The sequence below is a fragment of the Aythya fuligula genome, chromosome 3 (genome assembly GCF_009819795.1).
Source record: "Aythya fuligula isolate bAytFul2 chromosome 3, bAytFul2.pri, whole genome shotgun sequence".
Lineage (NCBI taxonomy): Eukaryota > Metazoa > Chordata > Aves > Anseriformes > Anatidae > Aythya > Aythya fuligula.
Genome location: NC_045561.1, coordinates 36,129,533 through 36,145,343, shown reverse-complemented (window position 1 = coordinate 36,145,343; position 15,811 = coordinate 36,129,533). Strand labels below are relative to the sequence as shown.

Here is a 15,811-nt window from a genome sequence, read left to right as displayed (position 1 = left end):
CAAGCTCCATTTGACAATGACGGCTACCAAAAATTCTTTGCCTTCACTCTTCAATCTGCCTCCTGTTTACTTTCTTAGGCTGTGGACAGATGTGCTAATCCAAATCCAAAGAAAGCTTATGTGAGGAAACCCCAGTTATTTAGCTCGGCCCATCACATAAGCTGAGCCCATTTTGTCTCAGCTGCACTGGCACAAGCTGCTCTGCTGACACACGTCTGCTGATAGCAATAACTAATCAGGAATGCATCAGAAGCTGGCACTTATGACTTCTCCCAAAACAGTGAATGCAGAACAGGGTGTCTGTCCACAGCCTGATACTCCCAGTACAACCTTCTATACCCCAATTAATGCTCTAGGCCTTAAGATGGCTTCTCCCTCCCTAGAGAAAATCCTCATTCCAGCTGAGATGCTCCCTGTTCCTGTTGTATTCTCTGACAGTGGTCACTGCAGAAGTGAACAGACAGCTAAGAGGGTATACAAAACACTACTTCAGTTGGCACTCTCATGGCAAGAAAGCTGCTTAATTAGACTTTCACCTTGCATTTGATCAGCTTTGTGAACCTAACAGGTCGCTGGTATTACCCAGCATGGAAGCTGCAATCCTTTAAAGTAAGCCAAGATCAGTGGCAGCAAGTGTTCCCACCAACTTCAGATAGGTCTGAGGTCGCATACAAACACTGGCAGTTTCCAACATTCTCCATCCCCCACCATATTGCTCAAAGAAACAAAAACTAGTTTAATATCTGTCCTTTTCAAGACATCTTAAACAAATAACCACTAAGACAAGAAGTTTCATTTGCTATTGCAGTTGTACCAACTTCTGTCAATGCTATTTGTGCTGATAACCTAAAAATCTCCTAAGATAAAAATAAATCTTTGAAAAGCCTACATACATATTGGTTTGGAGTCTTACTCTTGTGTCCATACCAATAAGACTGCTTAATTACGCACAGATGTGACTTGTATTTAGATACAGTATAAATACACAGAATGGATGCAGGTATACGTATGAAGAAATATCTACCTCCAGAAACTAATCATAGCTGACTTATAAATAACTAGAGAAAGAAATCAGCAGTACATTGACATTTACTTACAAAGCTTCATTCTGAGGCTTACTCAAAACAGATATCAATATCAAAAGCATTAACCCTGATTAATGATTTCCTCTTCCATGTGGAGGCATGAACTTCTCTGAACATTAATTTCTCCTGTCATATATTTGAAAGCACTTGGTTCTTACAAGTAAACCACTAAAACAACAGTTCATTTCACCACTCTTTGATCTAATATACCGACTTTAGCAGCTACATTAATCTAGTGATTAAGTTAGCTGTTAGACAGTTGTGTGTTTTAATGTATAATGGCCAGACTTCACTGTTCATTCCATAATTACTGCACAAATCTGTATTTTTAGCAAGTGAAACTGTTTTAAAGTTATTGGTCTTTTTGCACTCCAGAATGATTTTCCAGTTTCTCTCCTCCTTTTCTTAAACTAGGTTTACTCAGTAAAACTACTCCGAATGATTTCATTTCTAGTGTGTTTTACTTCCTAGTTTCCAAGTACATTTGTAACTCTGAATGACCATATTGGCAAAAGTCACCAAACAAAGTTATTTTTGAAAGATCTGGTTGCATCTTCTAAAGGAAATACAACTCACTGTAGGGTTTATACATCTTAAAACCTCAATTAAACCTAAAACTTTAACAAAAAATAAGATGCCAGTAAAATTTACTATGGTTCCTTTCATTTGATTTGCCACAGTACTTGCCGTATACTGACCTATTTATTTCTCTCTGAACACTTCCGCTACATACTACAGTAAATATAAAAGGTAGAACAGTTTTCATCTTATGGCTATCTCTCCCAGACATTTTATTAGACGCTTGCTAAATATTCAACCATAATATACATAGTTATGTCAGTGGTTAAGAGATGAAAGCCTACATTACTTCACTCAGGAAATGAAGTGCAGGTTTCAGTCCTTTCATTGCAATATCCTTTAGTGCATGGAACATAAATGTTTTTGCAGTGGATTGTTCAGCAAGCAAGTGATGCAATGACTTACACAGCTAAGCCACTGTATGATTTCTAAGGCCACAGGGTTAATGCATAGTGATAAACTATTCAGTTATAATTGTAGCTTTCATGCCAGTTAAATTGAGCACTCTGAATATTACTTCACAGTTAAAACTTACTCTGTTATTTAACAGAAATTTGAATTTTGATTACTCTGAAATCTAACTGATTCAACATTTAAGTTATATTATCCCAAGGCAAAAATCAGATCCACAGCATAGTGTGTGGTTGAAGAGTAAGTTAAGATCTTATAAGGACAATTTTTCCAACTACATCAAGTTTTATTTTGTGTTTCCCCCCATGTAAATCATATTAATATAATGGGGTTCTTTTAATTTCAGGTTTGCTGTTTCCAGACCACTTACAATCAGAATTCTTTGATGCCTAGAAATTTTATGTGATGATGAAAAAGGCATAAATGAGGCCAATAGCAATGATCTCCAATACAACACAAAGTGAAGGATTTCTCTAAACAATATCAATCCCCACTTCTTCCTTTAAAAGACCTGGATAAATTCAGATGTCTTTCAGACATCATTAGTTTTCCACATGAAAAGCTAGCCCACAATCACAACCAATGTAAACTGAAATACCGCAAAGCTAAAGTGTTAACAAACACCAACGTTGCAGCTGCTCAGAGTATGTGGTAATTAAAAAACAAAACAAAACAAAAAAGACAAGAAGCATATTAATAAAAAACAAAGTATAAGATGACTGAATTTTTCCACACGAAAAAATCTTTCATACCAATGAACCCCACTTTATAAGGAAAATAATAATTTCTGGTTACCATGTATAATGCAGCAATAGAGCCACACTCACTAATTTCTCCATAAAGTAATTCCTATATATTTAATTATAAACATCTTTTTGAAAGTGATACAATCTTTATTAAAAAAATCCAAATAATAATCAATCTAACTACATACTGCATCAAACTACTGGGCATTTCATCGAGCAGAGCTTCATTCTAGGAGTAAGTTTTGGCTCTTAACCACGGTATCTTATTATTTTTCTTTTGTAATGTATTTTCACTACACTAAAGTGTCATTACTATCACCATCATTTCAGTAATTCCTGACAGTTATACAAGATTTTAGGTATTCCCAGGTTATGTATAGTATTGGTCCTCATTACTGACATGTTATTGACATTTCGGTCAGGAGGCGTTACATCTGTGAGCTCAGCCTTGAGTCAAGTTACCAGCACATCTTCCCCGAATGCTTTTGGTGCTCTGTAAGGCCAGCAGTACACCTCATGAAAGCAGATCCTCCCTCTTTCTCCAAGTATGATCAGGACTTTGTGTTTTCAATACGCCATGGTCACATCAAAAATACATTAAACATTGGGTAAAAATAGCTAAAACTTTTAGATTGTTTCCTGTAATTGTACTTTTTCCCTTTTGAACTCGTATCTTCAAGAGGATAGACATTTGTGCCTGAGGCAAAAAGTTACTCACTGTGAACAAGGAAGCAAAAATCTTTCCACATCAGCAACAGAGTAAGCTTTGTGAAGCCTTCTGCATCATATTCCACCACGCCACTATCAACAAGAAATACAAAAAAGAACACAATTTTTATCTAGCATTCATTCTAATACTGAGTAAGAAATATAAATCTGGAATTACAGGATTTTTTTTTTTTTTTTAATTTGTTCAGAAGGTTCCAATACTTGTTTTATTTCTTAACAATTACAAATTTCTAGATAAATTTATGCTGTGTTACTGGAGATTCTTACCCAAATAAAGGCCATATTCATAAATACATTTTAAAATAAAATAAGACCCGGTAACGTGTCTAAATTGACAATAACTGTACACACACAAAATCCCTGCATGTTATTCAGTTTAAGAGAATTTATTAATACACTATTAATGGACATGGTAAAGTTGAAACTGTACAGGCCGAGAAAAGTTTAAATTTGAAAATTAAAAAGAGTACATATAAAGCATCACAGCATGACAGTATAAAATATATATGTGTATATATATATATATATATGTATATGTGTATATATATATATATATATCATGCTTGTTGTATAGACATTAAAAGTCTCAACCACCAAAAGAAGACATTTGCTAAGTCTGAAGCAGTATCAAGACTCATGAACCATGTCGCAAGTGAAATAAAATCACAGGCATAACTGGTCCATTTCTGTACTGTAGTTTGGATCAAATAATTCTCAGAAGAAAAAAAACAACACGCTTTCATATGGATTAAGCCTACATCATCTCTGTCTGCTCACATGTCCAAATCAAGTCGCTGTTATCTATCTACAGTTGTATAAAATTTGGGTGCATACTAAAAGTCACCTGTCTTCCTACCCTCACTTAAGAGACCAGAGATTTGAAAGGCTCCTAAATATCCATGTCATTTGGAATCACCACACAGAAGCAAAACTCCCCTCCTCACAATGAGGCAAAGCACTGCTGATCAGGCACTTGCTGTCACATCAGCTCCTGGACTTCTGTTCAAGCCAGAATTTAGGTGGAAGACCGAAGTGTCTACCTTTCACAGTGCTGAAACACCCCAGATTCATTGATTTATGAATCGCATGTCTCATCACATCAGTCCACGAACCTCTGAACTGCAGGAATTCAAGACGACTGAAAGCCCTTTCTCTCATGAGACACGCTACAGCTCCATGGTGGGAGCAGATGGTTTCCCAGTCTTGCCTTTATGTCAAGCAGTGGTTTCTGGCAACTGCATGGCTTGGAACCGTACCCCACTTTCCCCTTCCTCCCATTTATGTCACTGCCTATTACTGTATGACCCCCTGAGCCCTATATTCAGCAACAAGAACATTTCTTTTGCACAGGGAGAAAATCCCTACTGTCCTTTTCCCATAATCAGTTGTTTTCTGAGTAAAATCAGATTGGCAACATGCACTGAGCACTGAACTTCATTCCAGTATTTCCCTGGAGGGCAAATTTATATACATCACTATGCAGAAATGACCAGATTTCATCTGGATATCAGTTACAAAACCAAAGACCATGTGCAGAGAACAACACTTTCACGATGCTCCATAAAACAACACGTCAACAGAAAACTTACGTTCCGAAGTGACTCAGGAAGGCTGCGATGTACTCTCTTCTCTTATGGTATCCCTGAATAACGTATTGTACCTCAAAAAAAAAAAGGGGGGGGGGAAGAAATCAATAGCTAAAAAAAACATTAAAAAAATTTAATGTTGCTTATTTGTCATTTATTCCTTGTTAACGAAGATTTACATGGTTCTGAATCTGAATCCCTACATTTAATTTGCATGATTTTCCTGAAGAAACCTGAAATGCCTTTAAGAGAAGAGTGGATTCTGGCACACAGAAAATCTTGTAAAGAAATTTCTTTACTCACTTCCAAGTAAAACTTAGTATTTCACAATATCCTGAAGCACTGCTCAAGTACGCAAGGTAAAGAGTGAAGAAAAATGCACGACCTTGCCTTGCTGAAGTTTAAGCACGAAGCTGCATTAGGCAAAACATAATTACTTGATGTGACAGTTGGCTAAGTGTCAAAATCAAATTCAGGTTATAAAAAAATACAAATAATTTCACATTGGATCTTGGGTGTTTTCTGAAGACTGTGCCTCAAAGAAAATCTTAACACTAAACTCTCTCAGTGGTTTCATGCTGACTCAGGGAACCACCTACTCAATTGCAAGTATCAATTTCTGAGGCATTCTAGGTTTTGAAAGGCTTCCATCCTGGCACAGACAAAATTGAACAATGCTAAACTAGGAAGACCACAGGCAAAATTCTCTTGCATCATGTACGTTTTCTTATTGATTTGAATGGCATTACTTAGCAGAACAGTGTGAACAGAGTTTGACCCATGACAGAAACAACGCTATGTTGCCAGGCTGAAAGAGCACCTGGTTTACAACTGGTTGCTTGAGTAGCTACACTGTGGTTCCATATGTGATTCCTTATGTAAATCCCTTTGACTTCCAGAATGAAAACTAAAGCTTCATAAGTCTTTTTTTCCTTACCAAACAGGCAAAGAATAGGAAGAATACTTCTCTTGACCATGGCAATATTAGAATGGCTTGGCTGGTAAATGCTCTCCTAAATTTTTTTAAGAGACCCTGATACAATCATTGCTGTGAGCTATCTTGTACCCCTTAAACTATTTTGTTTATATTGAGACTTATTTCTTTTTATAAAAAATATGATTATTTTGAAGGCTTTGTGTGGGATCTGAAATGTTATTTTGGGAAAAGGAAAACATACAATAAGTTTGCTTAATGGAGTTTGTTTAAAAAGGAATAAAAACAGTCCTGGGTACTTGAAGATTTTAAAAACAGAATTTTAACAAACAAAAACACAACAAAAACAATTCCAAAGATAGATTACGATAAGTGAAGGAAAAATATTTTGAAGAACTTCTTCTAAAAGATAAAATTATCTTCCTCCTTTGGACAAAGGTAAAAATCATGTGGAAATATAGATAGGAAGTCTGCAATGAGCAGATTCCTACATGTTTACTGAAAATTACACACAAAAAAATGAGAAGCTTTCAAAATATTGTACTCAGTCTTTTTTGTTTAAACACTAAGCTAGCCAGAACACAACCTTTTCAGTACATGCAACCTTAAGTAGCTACTAGTGCATGAATATCCAAGTAGACAGCTAATTCTGTTCATTTGGATGAGAAGAAAAATCACTGAATCCTCTCTAAGGCATTCAAAATCTACAGCGATGACTATGGTATGAGAACTTTGATTCTTCTGACTAGAAAAATAATATGCAAACTACACGCTCGTAGTTAATAGCTAAATTGTATGTTACACTGCAATATATAATACAACAGCATTTTATCCTAAGCTGCAGAATATCACAAGAAATCCCACCCCAATATCTGATCCCAAACGCGCTCATTTATTTAACAGATTCATTATCTTCAACATGTTGCTTAGCTGCTCAACTTCTATCAAGAAGTTATCCATTGTATAGTTCATGTCAAATAGGTTCTGTTTGAACTACCTGGCAGAAGAAAAATGACATCTACAGAAACACTACAGTGTGTTACTGTAAACAGAACAACACATGAGGGAAAGGGAAGTTGAGTTCTCTTCAGTAATTTACCTTGTTTGTTAGTAGCTGGCATACTTGGGGTACGTAGTCAATAAGACAACCTCCACCAGGAAAGGCTGGGATGTGAAGGGCAGATGATCCTCCAAGTGCACTAGAAAGAGAAGTTAATTTAGAAGTACATCATACGTGCAGTTCCTGGGATTTGAAAGCGATTTTTACACTGGCCTCTTGCCCTAAATTTAAAGACAGAGGGCTATAATGAGGAAATGCATTTTATGCTGTGGTGATATAAAAAGCATTAAGCGATACCATCTATAAAACCAGGTTATACCACTAGGCATTGTAATTCAACACCTTTAATCGAGAATATCACTAACACAAAGCACTGTATAAGGAAATAGTTTTTTTTTTTTTCATCATAAACAGTTACATTTCTTAACCCTCTTCAATCAGATGCACCACATTGCAGTTAAGATATCTTGCCATAGATGGATGAGACCATTTTGGGTCTTGAAATACTGAAAAAGCCACCTTCAGTCAGAACAGCTAAGAACAAACGCAGTAATTTGGACTGACGAGTAATAGATGTCCAGACACAACGTCAGTCATGCCATTTATTCCAGTTTTTGGCCCCTCCAATACAAGACAGATGTTAAGCTAATTGAAGGCATACCAATGCCTTCAAGTATGTAATGGAAAATAAAGAGAAGACAGAAAATCTTCTCAGAAGTGCACAGTGATAGGATGAAAGGCAACGCAGACATGTAGCAACAAAGGAAGGTCTGGTTAGCTATCAGGAAATAACCAAAGAGTGGAAGAGGGGCCCTGAGGGCCTCAGGAATCTCCATCTTCAAGGTGCTCCAAAGCTCGGCTGAATGACTGCCATGAACAACCTATCTAAACTGGTCCTGCTCTGAGGAAGGAGTTGGCTCAGCTAACCTCTGTAAGTTCTCTCCGACCTAAATTGTTTTATGGCTATATTATACGATTCTATGGTTATGTTCATCCCCCAAGAGAAGCAATGGGAACAAAGATATTCTCTATTCATGCACAATATACCAACTGGAAATCTGAATGATGGAGATCCACAGAAATAAGATTATTTCAGAGATGTATTTACGCTGCTCGATTAATTGCCTTTGTCATAGGATGGAAAACTGAAGCACGCCTGCTACTGCTGAGGATCTAAGCTCCTTCAGCGTGGAAAGATCTAGCACTTTTTAGTTAACTTGGGTTGCATAAGGCAACAACCAGCTGAAGTCCATGGTACTTTCTTTTGGCAGCATTGACCTAAATCTTTCTTATAGTCTTTTACCAATCAAAAGGGATATGAATTTCCATTACGCACTGTGGCTTACATCATGCACTAAACATCCAGAACCTTGTTGGGTACAATTAAAAAGCTTCAAACGCTAAATTACTTTGTGGCCTTCTGTTTACATGCTGCTTCCATGAAAGATTAAACTGGCTGGAAACAAGGATCTTCTCTGCAAAACAAGGCTCTTGTTCTCCAGTGGGACCTGCCCTTCTATTTTCCTCAGTACTTGATAACGTATCACTTTGGTAGGTATAAAGGTCTGCAATCATACATCCCTTTGAAGGAACAGAGCCTAAATAAATAAAACTTGTAATGAGGTATATGGAAATCTGCTACTCAGGCAAAACAGTCTGGGTTCAGCAGACTGTTCACCACATGGAACAGTTCTGCAGGTCTGGATTTTGCATATGCAATGATGAAAGAAAAAAGCCTTGAGTACACCACAGCTACACGAAAAAAAAACAAACACTTTTCTAGCAGAAGTCAGACTTGAATGGGATTTTTTTTTTAAATTCAGTTTCCTTGCTGCTATTCCCTTACAAAAAGTACTCACATGGGAATGTGATTTTGCTGCTTGCAGATGTCAAAAACAGCAAAGCATGACTACTAGATTATTAAGAAATTAGAACACATCTGAAAGGGTTGTTTGCTCTTAGGAAACTGGAAGCATAATGGGTCCATGAGTCTTTTATGTTGGAGAACGAAAGACTTGTCCCTCCTGACATATTACCAGGGGGTGAACCTTACTTTAAGATTCTGGCTTTGAGCTTATCAGGTATGTCCATGAAAGACTCTAATCTCATACTCAGAGCAAATGGTACTGTCCATTTTGCATCCTGCCTTGTTTCATTCGCAACTATGTCCAAGCTCGCCCTCTGAGCTCAGACTCCATAGGAGATGCTCAGATGACTACAGAAGAAATTACAGGCTCCTCTCTTAATTACAATAGCAGGCATGAAATTAGAAGAAATTTCTACCAGATTTCACATGCAAATAGAATCCAAACCCTCTATCACCAGTTTCCAATACATCTTCCAGACTGAATTATCGATTTGTGACTATGGGCTTCCCATTTTACCTTCACCCATATTCTGAAAGTAGTCAATTTACAAAAACATGTTGACATAAACAGGGATTCAACCCTTCCTAAATGAAAAAATAGACTGGTACTAGGTGTGGCTTCTGAGAGAGAGAACCCTACACAGAGAGAAGGCTGGAATTTCTAGTATAATTATCCTGTGAAAACAGAATAAAGCCGTACAAAATGTAATTTGTGTTCTGTAGAAATAATTATGGGTAGGGAAAATTAAGAGTGGACAGGCATCTTTGTTCCCTCTATTGGGTCAGAGAATTTGCTTATTAAATACTTTAATAAAATACTGCATTTGCACAGGACTTTGCCTCTGACAAACTCAAAACTTTCTATAAACACATAATAATTAAGCTTCAACAGCCTTATGAAGTTGATGTTTATCTTTTATTTTTGAACATGTAAGGAAGCTACTGCTCGGTATTGGATTTGACCATGTCTGTGCCATGTCAAAGGGACACACCTTCAGTACCTCAAGTGTGAGGCACAGCAAGAGGCTATCCTTCTCATGACCTTATAATAAACCTGCATCTGAAGAAAGAAGTGATTTAATGTCAAATAAGAAGCAGCTGTAAAATGTGCAAGGAAATATGTAAAACAGAGAAAACCAGGCAAGTGTAGCTCAGTATTTAACGTTCCTCAAGCCTAATCAGAAGAGAGAATATAAGAAAAAATTTTGTTAGAAGCCTTTTAGAGTCAAGGGCATTGTTTGCCAAAAGATTCCACCAGTGCACGCTAAAGATTCCTGCACTTCAGACCTACTTTTCAGATAGCAGAGCCTCTTAGAGGATAAATCTTACGTAGTCTGTGATTAAGCTTTCCTTCTTCGTATCACTGTCATACACACTTCCCACAAATAAAACACATTTTTATACCCAAGAATAAAAACAACTTCAGTATCAGGTTTCATAACATTCGTTTTATCAAGATGACTGAAAAAACATCAAGAGTTATAAAGAACAAATGATTGTTTTTTAACACAAGTAATTAATATTGCTCCTCTACAGCTGCCAGAGTAAGTCCAGTTTCAGAACAACCAAACAGAATTGTTTGTTATTTACACTTTTTTTTTTTTTTTTTTCCAAGTAACCTGGTACTTTTTAAAGGCCAGAATTCTGATTCTGACTTTCTCTAATTTACTATCATTTTGAAGCAACTGTCTTAGTGGATGCTATTTCATTAGGACTGGTACCGGATGAAGATAAATACATGGTAGATCTACCTATCTATGAGATAAAGATGCATAAACATGTTGGAAGGCAGAGACAAAGATCTGTTGGCCTTGTCATTTTTATAACTTGCTGCTACGCTAAACCTACTGAGCTCTGCAAACCAACTTTGTACATCTGATCTGTACATCTTTGTACATCCTCATACATCTGACAGACCAGAGACTCCATTGCAGCAAGTTCCTGCTTTCTTGGGTTTCCAGTGTCAGATGCAATGTGATTCTGATCCACCTTCAGTGAATTAAACAGGATTTTGTGATGGACTCCATACTGAATTCAACAAGAGCAGCAGTCAGCCTACATTAATAGCAGTTCTGTTCTGAGACACACTGAAATGCAAGAACAGATAGCGTAGCTGGAGTATGTTTACATTTCTGCTGTTGACTTGTGCATTCCAAGTGAATTGCTCTGTCTGTCTCTCAATGGATCTATTTATTCAAGCCCGCATTTAAAATGCAAAATTCTTTCCCATTTGTTGATAGCTTATAATTACATTAAATGGTCTTTCTCAAGAAATGATCCTTGAAAAAAAAAAAAGATAAAAAGACATAGCATTATTTCACAGGTTTATGGAAGTGCCTGTTCTTGTTCCTGAGTATTTAGCTGTAAAGAACCATTTAGTTCCCATTCCTTAAAAAGGCCACCTACATGGGAAGACAAAAATTGCTTCTAAGTCCCAAGCTCAGAAAAGTTAATGGTTAGGCAAGGCAGACTTAAAGGCATGATGGAAGATGCTCCTACTCCCATCCCTAGCCTACCTCTTTCCCTGCAGTTCTGCCCCATTCTCTCTTGGGCCTGCTGAGCTCCCCTATACTCCTTTCCTTATCTCACCTCTTCCCTGCAATCCATTTTGCTGCCCCTTTTCTTGGAGCAGAAAAATGTATGCAAGTATTTTTCTACATCACTGGGACATTATGAGCTGAGTCTGAAAATAAGGATTATTTCAGACTATTCCTTACATCTTGCAGCGTCCTGCAAGAATACCAGTATCACAGTTTATAAAGTTATGTGCTGACACAGGTTATGGTGCTGCAGATAAGCACCCATGTGCATTTCGTACTCTCCATATGTTTTGCTCTAATGGCTTTTATCTGTTACCATTCTCTGTGCCTAAAATTCCATAAGCTTTTCTTTGAAAGACGTATCACAAACAACAGAACATCTAAGGAGATTTTTCAGGCTCTGAAAAGAAGATATCTGGCACAATGGTATTTATTTTCGCTCCAAGAGGGGACTAAAAACCATGCATTTGTGAAGGTGATCCAGAATCGTAAGAAGTATATTCCTGCATACAGTGTTAACATATTAAATAGATTTATTTCAGAACAAAGTGGTACATAATACTGATTGCATTCAATGATGCTTATAATCCAATGTATTCTTTCTACAGATAAAATAAGAAAATGACAACTTCAATGGATATGAAGTTGAAGATTTGCCTAGCTTTGAAAATATAAATACACAAAAAACTTGCCTCTGCATGGAAAGACTTTTTATACTGGTTCAAAATAACTAAGAGCTTTTCTCTCAGTGTGGCCAATGTTAAAACATGTCATATCTACTTACTAGTGATGGAAGGTAGACTTTAGACTCTATAGACTATAGCCCTTTCTTTTACAAGGATACACCCTTCTTAACTCTCTGTAAGTTTTCACCTGCTTTATTTTGAAACTGAAGTACGTTTCAGACCTACACAAGCATTTAAGGGTTTATTACTCATGATGGGTATAAGCAAGAATAGCCTGAAGCAGGTGGAAAGAAATTCCCTTCTTTTTGCTCTTTTTTCCTGATTTGAGACACTCATATTATGGGCTTTGATCTCCTTCCCTGTTCTCTTTCTCCTTTGTTGCTAAAGTAAATAGTTCACTTTTTTTTTTTTCTTTTGCAGCTTCATCATTTTAGTACATTACACCATTTGGCACAGGAGACACAAAGAACCACATCAAATAAAAGCACGTGACCACAAAAGCCTTAAGAACCATGATCCCAGATTCGTTGTCAGTTTACCATTTTTCAGACTTGCTCGACCATCAAATCCTCCCTATCACATTAACAACGTGGTGCTTTGCAGGAGATCTGGAATAGTGCTTCAATCAGCAATACAGAGATTAACAATAAAATAACAGAACATTACTCTTACTGCTGAGAAATCAGTCAGTCTAGACTTGTGACAGTGCTTTCTCCCCTTTCTAGTAATACTCAATTTAAAGCAAATATAATTAACATATTGTTTGTCCAGTCATATCTACTACAAGGTAAAGTGTATCCCCCCAGAAATTCCTACCTTAATTTTACAGGAACGACTTAGAGACACAACATGCTTCTATTTTTACAGGAATACAGGAGACTTTTAAATTAACTATTAACTATTTATACTTCAACTCAGGTAAAATGAAAATGTATGTTTCCAGCTAACTTGATATAATATGACGTAATGATGTTATTGAGGGTAAAGAAAAAACACAATCACAAGTAAGTCCTGGAGGAAAAACTACACAAAAACTATTTATTTGGACAGAGAATCCTGGTCAAACACTAAAAGTCTGGCCAAGTAGAGCCAAAAGGATAAATAACATCTTTCTTTCCTTGACCTACTAAAGGTTCAGAGTAAATACTTCTGAGTTCCTCCTGACTGGTGACTGGAAAAAAAATACAAAACAATCACTGTAAAAAAAGTGGATACTAAGAACAAAATGTATTTTAGCTTCACAGACTGTGCAGAAAACTGCAACTCAGGCTTTTTGAGCTCTGTTTGCACCTCTTCTGCTGACTTTGTATGTTCTAGCACGTCATTGCAAACCACTTCACTTGCCCACTTACAATGGTCGGATGCTTACACTGAAGTAGACTGAAGTTTCATAATCTTCATCGAATAGTATAAAGCTGTGGGATGAAGTCATCTTTAAGTGCTAATGAATACTGCTTTGCTTGGGTTATTCCAACTTTGATATTCTGATATAGGTAGAAATTGTTAAAGAACAGTTTTCAGTCCTATATATTCCGTTTTAGACAAAGTGGGTATACCAACAAAAGAATTAGATTAACTGTATAGAGTTTGGGTTCTAGTAAACTTTAACAGGTTTACACACAAACCATAGCTCAGGTGATGCAGAACTGAAAGACTTAACGGGATAGGAACTCTGTCCCCTGGATTTTACTACTCCTGAGGAAAAAAAGAAACACAAAGCATGAGATGAATAGATAGTTAACCCTATAATTAAATTAGAATATGTCTCTTCCCTTCCTTTATTCATATTCAGAGCCGGGAGGGGAAAGAACAGTATAAAGCTTTGCAGCATGAAGCTTTCCCTACTGTTGATAGTATGAAAGCCTAAAACCACCAGTATTTCCTCTGCATCAGCTAAACTGGGACTGGAGCGATTTCCTTTACTTAATGGGTTTTTATACACGGAAATCAACCCAAAGGTTCTGCATAAATAGGACCAAAAGGTTTCTGCTGGTCTGTTAAGCAACAGCAAGCCTGGGCTGAAGGCGATGGAGCTCTCCGCAGGCCTCAGCCATCACCTTCTCTGAAGACACAAACCCATGCTAGGATAACATTTATTGCCCAGCTGATCAGCCCCACATGTCACACAGCTCTAGTTGTGCACACACGCTGTATACAAAGCCTACAACATTCATAATCCCATTTTCTTCTCAGTGTAACAGGACCCACTTTTATAGATTAATGTCAAACCTACAGGAGCCCTGTCTAGGCTGAGAGTCCAGCAAATCTGACAGCCCTCTGGGAACTGCACTGTGCCTTGAAACACAAACTTTTGGACAGCTGGACAGGAGAAGTCCACCTGAATGCAACAGAAATGATCAGAAAGGCTCCAATGTGTGCAGGGGTTTAAAATACAGGCTTATTTAACAGCTGTTAACAATAGCAATCTATAAAGCAATGCTCAGTGCAAAGATTTTGGTCGCCATTCATTCTGATAATATAAATACAAAGGCACAAATAAAAAAGCAATATATTTAAGACTGAGTTAAAATATTATGAAAACCCTCATGCTTAATATGTGGAATTATTTTTTCAGAATAAACAGGTGAAAAAAGAGAATATGAGAAGTTTCAGAGGCTATAAAAAGTGTGCTTGGCTCTTACAGGGCCCAAAAATTCTGACAAAAGTCACTTTTGTTTTGAAACTTACTACACTTAAGCCCCTCTCAGTTTTTCCACACACACACGCAGAAAAGCAAGGTATATTACAAATTTAACATACTTACCAATTTCACAGCAGCTTGCTTTTAGAAAGGTTACAAATAAGGAGATATTCATAACAAATAATGTAAGGACTGAATTTAACGGCATTTCTTATGGTCTCAAGCAGAGTTTTTTTTTCTTTTTCTTTTTTTTTTTTTTTTTTTTTTTTCCCGGAAGCATTAGTTACTAATATCAATTCTTCATCAGCACAGCATTATTCAAGCCAAATCGCTATAAGAGCACCTGAGCAAGTTGCTAGGTGCCTCAGGGTTTAACCAGGAAGGCCTGGTTCCTGTCCCAGGGAACTTGCACAGCCCAGCATTTCGCACCATGCAACGCAATAAGGAACTAAGCAGCAGGGACTCAACGGTGGGGAAGGAACAGCATGGGCTGCAATACGGAGACTTAAATATTTACAATGGAGGAAGATGTATTTCCAAAGCATTTTGCTTATTTCTTAAAGGAATCTTGGCAGAAAATTAATAGAAGTTTCAGTGAGAAGTGAAGGAAAATTAAGAGTTTCACCACAGAGAATTAAATGCAAAGAGGAAATAACAGCCAAAGCAAAAACAAACAAAAAAGCAAACAAACAAATAAATAAATAAAAACAACAAACAAAAAAAAACCACACACACACACACAAAAAGTTGTAGGAAGAGGGCAGACAAATGAAGCAGCAGCAAAAATAACTGACCTAACAAAAACATACAGATACGATAAAAAACATGGGCAGATAAGAAAAGAAAGAGAACACTATGCAATCTTATGAAAAAAAAAAAAAAAAAAAAAAAAAAGAGAGAGAGCAGAAAATTAAGCTTAGAGAAATGATTCAAGACACCGGCAGAAA

General features: G+C 36.9%; 1 protein-coding gene across 1 annotated transcript in view; it reads right to left on the bottom strand.

Annotated features, from left to right (window-relative positions):
• BABAM2 (BRISC and BRCA1 A complex member 2) overlaps positions 1 to 15,811 on the bottom strand; it is a 166,900-nt gene that overhangs the window by 35,109 nt on the left and 115,980 nt on the right. Inside the window, exons 8-10 of the mRNA XM_032183862.1 lie at positions 7,170 to 7,269; positions 5,140 to 5,210; positions 3,540 to 3,622 (exon numbers count right to left, since the gene is read on the bottom strand). Of these exons, the coding sequence (XP_032039753.1) occupies positions 3,540 to 3,622; positions 5,140 to 5,210; positions 7,170 to 7,269 (254 nt within the window). The remainder of the gene's footprint in view (positions 1 to 3,539; positions 3,623 to 5,139; positions 5,211 to 7,169; positions 7,270 to 15,811) is intronic.